This window comes from Eptatretus burgeri, chromosome 15 (assembly GCF_056783735.1).
Source record: "Eptatretus burgeri isolate ZD-2024b chromosome 15, Ebu_testis_v1, whole genome shotgun sequence".
Taxonomy (NCBI): domain Eukaryota; kingdom Metazoa; phylum Chordata; class Myxini; order Myxiniformes; family Myxinidae; genus Eptatretus; species Eptatretus burgeri.
This window is the reverse complement of record NC_140975.1, coordinates 20548897-20556396: the sequence shown is the minus strand read 5'-3', so window position 1 is coordinate 20556396 and position 7500 is coordinate 20548897. Positions and strand designations below refer to the sequence as shown.

General features: G+C 42.5%; 1 protein-coding gene across 6 annotated transcripts in view; it reads right to left on the bottom strand.

Annotated features, from left to right (window-relative positions):
* The window catches only part of LOC147011695 (apoptosis-stimulating of p53 protein 1-like), a 167242-nt gene that overhangs the window by 81989 nt on the left and 77753 nt on the right, over positions 1–7500 (bottom strand). The window contains exon 1 of one of the 6 annotated variants that reach the window (XM_085857266.1): positions 4139–4605. The exons of the other annotated variants lie outside the window; for them this stretch is intronic. Within the exon in view, the coding sequence (XP_085713392.1) occupies positions 4139–4282 (144 nt within the window). The 5' untranslated portion in view covers positions 4283–4605. Of the gene's footprint in view, positions 1–4138; positions 4606–7500 lie in introns of those variants that run through there. 6 annotated transcript variants of the gene reach the window in all.

The window sequence follows — 7500 nt, the reverse complement described above, 5'->3', positions numbered from 1 at the left end:
GAATGAAACACAACAAGAAGAGGAAGAGGAAAGCGGGGATGACTCAGCAAAGAAACAAACCAACTGACAACTAACAAATGAAAAGAGGTGAGGGAGAGAGGGGAGAAAATCCAAATAAACTGGAAAAGGAAGTGCTTGGAAATTGGGTCATTTGGGGTAAAAGAGATCATGAGTATGGATGGGGGATGCCATGAGGTTGTGGTGAATATCTGGCTTGATGCCCTGGAGAGAAGAATGGGACTGGACAGACTGGGGAAGTTGGTTCAACAAGCGAGAGGAAAGAGGATCAAATGAGTGAAGGTGAGCAGTGATCCTGGATTTTTGGAGTTGAACAAGAAGAGGGTTACTGACAGACCGAGTGCGCCTTGCAGAAACGTCGGAGGGACAGAGCCAAGAGTGGAGGGCGAAAAACCAAAAAGTAGGTGGTAGAATACAGAGAGGACACCAACCTGTCTGCAATATGAAAGTAACAGGCTGAGACACTCAGCTTTGTCAAAGGAGATCCCAATGATTTAAGAGCCTTGTTTTGCATGGCATCAAGAAGAGTAAGGTGTGAGGCAGGAGTGCCAGTCCAAAGGGGAGAACTGTACTCCATCAATCTGCAAATGAAGGCCTTGTAGGTTGAGAGAAGTTCAGACTGGCCAAGGAAAAACCTTGCATGACGTTGAATGCCGAGTCGGTGGCTGGCTTTGGAAGCCATCTTGGAAATATGGTCTGCCGAAGAAAGATCATGGCTGAAGGTGCGGCCCAAAAGTAGATCATATGATCTATTTCATGAAATAATGAGCATGAGATCAATCTTTACGAGATCAATTTCCAAAATTGATACTGTGCCATGATGAGTGAATCATGACAAGATAACGCCCAAAAGAAAGCATCACACCCTTAAATCACTACATGAAACACACAATTGCATTTCTGGATGTCATGAGATCTCGGTTTAGAAGATACACAACAGGGAAACTGTGTGCGCATTATGAATTAAAGACATTGAGAAGGAAAAAGTTGATGGTTCCGTATATGAATAAACAGAAGATGTCAAACATTATTTCGGGGAACAGCTGCTATATTGTCACACAAAGGCTTCTCAGGAGAAACATTACCCGGCAGGAAATCATCAGTTCGACGTATCTGCCGCAAGTAAACGTGACACCTGCTCCACGTTTGCTTTTCCTGAAAATCTACAGCACACCGGGGCAATCGTGTGAACAAGGCCTTTGTGTTCCCTGCAGAACCACTTACAACATTTCCATATCCTCAAGAGACAGAGGTGATATTTTGTCAAATCACTGATTGCAACCTGCATTGAAGGGACAATGCAGACCCACACACGTCCAATCGGTAATACAATCATGATGTCAAGACACTCATATCATGATGCAATGATCTTTGTCATGAAAACGGTTATTGCACTCGCCATGGCTTCACTTCACTAACCTCGAGAATCGACCTCTATACCGGTGCATCTGACAATTGGTGTATTTTCGTTGTGACATATAAATGCGAGTTTTTCAACCTTGAGAAATGTTTTTTAAAATTTATTTAAATATAATCGAAACACCAATTGCCGGTGGTAAAACGCAACTTCTACGAATTCCGGCTAAAACGTGCAATTTCTGATTTTGGGGCTCACCCAAAGCTCCGTAATTTCAGTGAGACTTTCCTAACAATTAAGGACAATCCATGAAGATCATGACCATGAGATTATGAAATAAATCTTCAATCTTTAGGCAAGTCTATGCGTGGCATCTCTGAGGTTGTGTATACACTAAATAAAGTGCTTTGTATTGCATCTCTGAACTAGAACGACGCTCGGTAGAGCTCATATCTCCACAAGGCTGAACAGTACGTTTTGTGTCCCACTGATAGGCCAGATCTGCATCCGGACCTGAATCAAAATCTAATCGATTCGTCCTCGTCACTGAGCCAACTAGTCAACCAAGTTTTGTCATAACCTGTCGACAACTTTTTCCAGATATTGTGATGTACTATATATTGTTTTTGCCCCATCGCTCAATTATGAAGAATCACTTTTTAAAAAATTAGAGGATCCGGATCTTCGTCAAAATCGAATCAATTAGTCCTCATCATACACCCAACCTGTCCACCAAGTTTCATCCGAATCTGTCCATAACGTTTTGAGATATCCTGCTCACAAACAAACAAACAAACAAACAGACAGACAAATGGGGTGAATACATAACCTCCATCCATATTCAGTGGTGTTGGTAATAATGAATTCGGAAATGTTCAATCCAGCCATTGCATTTCTTGCATTGTATAGAACAAACCCACTCGTTTTTTTAGACTTTATGTGAATTTTGAAGGAGTCCTCATTGGAAGGAGCCCATATCTACTATTCCAGCAGGCTAAGCAAAGCATTTCGAGAGAACCATCTCCAGAGCAAAATCCTGAAGGCATCAGTTACCACTTGGCCATGCAAGCCATTGTTTACTCTCAAAGCTGTTCTCATTTTCAGAGATTTTCAGGTTTCACAGCTCAGGGATTGGTTGTTAGGTCAGATGGTAAATGAATAAAACGAAAACTCTCCGAGTTGAGAAAAAGCACTCACACCGGTGGTTATGAAAATTGAAAACAGATGGCAGGACACTTTTAATGGTTTACCATCCCGACAACACAAATCATGGCCATCAGACAAACGCTGCGCTGCAGCAGAGATATTGAGTCAAACCTCAGGTTTGGGGGTCAAAATGAATAACTGTGTTGTTTTAAATAGATGAAAAGTCAACATTAAAGCTTTATAAAAGGAGATGTCACAAGTCAAGAGTGAGCATCACATGGTACTTTGATCCGATAGTGTTGAAACTTAGGAAGAACTTCACGTGTGTTGGGATAAAGCTAGGTTCCACTTCTGCCGGGCGCACACGAGTGGAAAACTGTGATTTCATTCATCCAAGGGAAGAAATAGCATGACAAATTGCTCCTGGCATATCCTCTCCTCCGGCGAGCTTGCATATGACAATAATCTGCAGCTGCGCCAGTCTCGCCTTGCCCCTTTCCTCTCACTGTGAACAATGCTGGCGGGGCATTCCAAATTCCTGGCGGGAATCATAGAGGGCTCCAAATACCACACCAAGTTTGCAAAGCAGAAGTGGAGGGGAAAATATAGGAATGCATAGCAGCAGTGGCTTGACCTGCTGGTTGAACCAATGGCTCATGATGTTGAACTCTGATAGTGGCCTTGTAATTCATGTAAAAGTACAATTATGTCTCCTAATATTGTACGAGCTACTCCATGAGCATAACGCAATGTAAATAAATAAACAAACTAAGCAAACAGAGAAACTCGGTGGCTTTGTGATTGGAGCATCTGCTCTGAGCCTGGGAGCTCGGCCGTTCGATTCTGACCATTTTTGAGTTATCAAAAAAAATGGTACATGCTGCTTCCTCAATCTCAATGTAAATGATGTTGAGTATTTCGGGGCTCAAACAAAGACAACCCATTGTGGGTTGGCATCCCATAGCACCCATCCTAATTATAATTATAGTGGATTATTATCATCATTTTTCTGAGCAATCCAGTTTGTTAGAATTAAAGTTCTCTAAATATTATAGTACCAAAGAAGTACAATTATGATTCCAATTCAAACTACAAAGTCAACCAACAATGTACAGCACTGCTAAATAAATAAATAAATAAATAGTCCACACAAAGCAATGCTTTCCATTCGCGACTTCCTATACACATGAATGAGACGAGACGATGGTTAGCAATTTAAAGTGTTTCATTAATACCTCAATTTGGCTTGTTAATTTAAACTTATATGAAATAAAAAAAACCGAACAATGTATAAAAAGAGAAAAGGAACACAATAAAGCAACCGTTCAAAGTAATGAGATGTGTACAGAGGAAATAAAAGCATAACTAAGGGTGAATTTCGAGGTCTGCTCCCAAATATTTAACCTATTTAATGTTCTCTTCGGAGCAAGTGCCAAATTATTCTGTCATCCCAGATTCCAATTCCATCCCAGACAACTACGTATTACAATAATGTGCAAGCTCTTTCATGAGCTGGATTTTCTTTGTAAAATGTGGGGGGGGGGGCAAGGTGGTACGAGGGGTGGGGAGAGGAGGGTCGATAAAATATAACAAACACCGATGAAGCATGTCGGTTACCTTGCCTTCCCCTGTGCCCCCACGATGCCTGCCTCTGCGATGCTTTCCCAAGTGGAGCCCGTTCTTGATCCTTTCCTCGAGCTTGCCCATAGCACGTCGCAGCGCCCCCCTTGGCCCCACACTCACTTTGGTTGTACCACGCATCGGCAGCAAGAGATCTCAGCTTAGAGCTTTGAGGGGCGACTGGACAATGGCTGAGAAATATCCAAAAGCAGCACAGAAACACAAAGTGGACGGAACTCTCAGATCGATTGGCAAGCCGTTCTTTGCTCCGTCGCCAAGCTGCTAGCACCACTCAGCTTGAGTAACACAGAAGAGAAGGTCACATATTCAAAGATGGGAACCAGGCGCGTGCGAGCTCAAGATATGTCTCCGAGCAGCAATTGTTCATCGGAAAAGAGAGAGGAGGATGGACCACATCTTATCTGCCATCACCTCCGCTGCCTCAAACGCCGCCCATCTACCTACACACTTGGCAGCCCAAGCATTCTCCCTCCTCCATCCCCTCCAAAACAGGCCCGCCCGCCCTCAACTCCACACCACTATCAGATGGGACCTGCAGTACGTCAACCTGCCTGGCAGCCTGCAGCCCTTCCTCCTTTCCCCTATCAGGTCTGAAAGACACCTGCAAAGACTCTACATTCCACAGCAGGAATGCAGACAATTGCAAAGCCCTTGGTTATCTGCAAATGGCTGCCAGTTGCCTAGTTAACAGTGGTTTATTGTGGCATTACTTACATCTTCACAAGATAAGAGCTTATCACGCTGGGCATTGCTTCAATTGTGCTTTTAAAGTGCCATTATCAAGCGTATCAATAATTTTGTCTTGCCTTTTCAAATAAATGGCTCATTGGAGCATTTGGTTTCACAGAAAGTTGAGGAATGCTTCAAAATTCCCAATCATCTTTCACTCAAAAGTGGTACCTTCAGTTATTACGTTTCAGTCTTCATGTTGATTAGAAATTTTAAAGAGAATATTATCCTGGGACATCACTGAAACATGCCACTGACAATGTACTGTATTAAACCGTCAAAGCACAGATTTTCTTTTCCACAATATGCGAGTTGAGCTGCAAATTGGATTACTAGTCAAGAAATGCACAGATGGAGAGATTATCAATAAATTTCAGGTTGCTTAAAACAAACAAACTACTTCATTTTGTATACATGATCGAAGCTCGTGGAAGAGCGAGAGCAAAATGGAATGGAACAAATTGAAAGGAAACACCAACAGCAGAGTAGAAGTGAGAGTGAGATCAAGAGGAGAGGGCAGACACATGGGGGTAAAGAAGTTCCACACAAGCAGAACGAAACATGGCGAGAAGAGGAAAGTGGGGATGAAACGGAAAAGGAACAAAACAGACAACTAAGAAACTCGAAGAGGTAAGGGAGAGGGGGGCAATCACAATATCCTGGAAAATGGGAATGCTTGGCAATGGGGTCATTTGGGGTCGAAGAGATCATGAGTGTGGATGGGGATGACGTGAGGTAGTGGTGAACATCTATCTTGAAGCCCTGGATGGAAGAATGGGACTGAAGAGGCTGGGGAAGTTGGTTCCACAGGTAAGAGAAAAGCGGACGAAATGAGGTGAGCAGTGAGCCTGGATTTTGAGAGTTTAACAGGAAGAGGGTTACTGGCAGACCTTGTGCGGGCTGCAGCATTCTTGGAGGGAGAATGCCAAGAGAGGGCAGAGGGTGTAAGATCAAAAAGGAGGCAGTCGAATACAACCCAGTCAGAGGCTGGCTTTTGACGCCATCATGGAAATATTGTCTGCCCAAGAAATAAAACGGCTGATGGTACTTTTAGCAAGCAATCAGATTTATTGATGCACCAAATTATATTGGTCATACCAAAACAAACTTATAGTACTGAAAAAAAATATTACTCCTCAAAGTGGATTTCCTTTTTCACAAACGATAACAAATACCAGTTTGAAGGCCGTCGGATTGACATTTATGTGCTCGGTTTTAAACATTCATAGCCAAAAGGTCATCGATAAACGTAATCTTTTTTTAAGCTCCACTAATGCTCCATCTAAAATATTTTATAAAACGACTTCTAGGCATCAAATACATTCAAGAGAATTCATAAATGTGGGGAAAAACACAAGTGGCAAGCAGAGAGCTATGATGATGAAGACAAATTGCTACTTGCTTATACCCAAAAGACTTGTTTTGCTTCTCCCCCTGACCATGCTTTGGCCAGATGGCCGACAGAAACTGTCACAATAAAACCTGGAACAAACTCTTGGCAAAGAGCAAAAGCAGATGGGACGACAGACGAGCCGAGGTCATCAGTTGATCTTTTTCTAGGACAAAACACGCCTGCCTTCAACTCTATGTTCTCACCCACTTGTACAACATATTCCAGAGGAATATGCACCAACTCCTGAGCTGTCTAGCCAGGGATTGAATCCCGACCCAACTGTAAACCGTCATCCTGGTGTTTCGAGTGCAGGGTGAGGCATCAATGTATGTACCGTCCCTCAGATGGGTGTTATGCTGGAAGACCCATCTGCCAATGCCGATCGTCGGTAAACGGTGAAGACCCCACGAAGTGAAGTGTCTTCCCCGAAGAGTCGGCGAGTTGTCGCCGGTACCTTTAACGCATAACAAATTTATGGCCCTGACTGACTGCTGGGAAAGCAATGGCAAACCACCCAGCACACTTTTCCCAGAAACTGCAATGGCAGCACTGACACCCTGTCAAGAGTACGATACATTTGATTATGCTATTATGACAAGCCACAGTCACCATAATTGCATACACATTGGTACAAATTGCTTCGACTTTATTCACTTTTGAAAGATTAAAAGGTATTATTGCAAATATTTCCAGCTTACCTATATTACTGAATTCTCATTTGTGGTTTGGCTCATATTGTTCGAAAAAATAACAACTAAAACCTGTCATTGTATGCGGTTAGCTTTTGGGAAACGGATCCTTTTTATTTATTCATTTCTTTCTTTCTAATAAAGGCCTTGATTTGCAAGTCAAATTAGAACTCCGTTACCATGACACAATGTGTTTGCACACATGGTGCATTGTGTAATTTTGAATAGGTTATCTTTGTATTTGGAAATTAGAGCGCAGCAAATTTATTACGCTTGTAATCACGCCCAATTTAATTGAACAGTCAAACAAAGCAGCAAGTACCTCTTGACACAGTCTTCGTTCATCCAGAACGTACAATGTTTTCTCTTTCTTCATCGGACTGCACATTAATTGCTCAAGTTCATTATTCATCCACCGAGCAGACAGCTTTGCCTTCCCAGATAATGCAGCCATTCTTTCATCTATTATCTTTCATCTAAAAATTCCTGTCTTTACTTTTCTTCTTCTTTTGGTACAAAATGGAGGC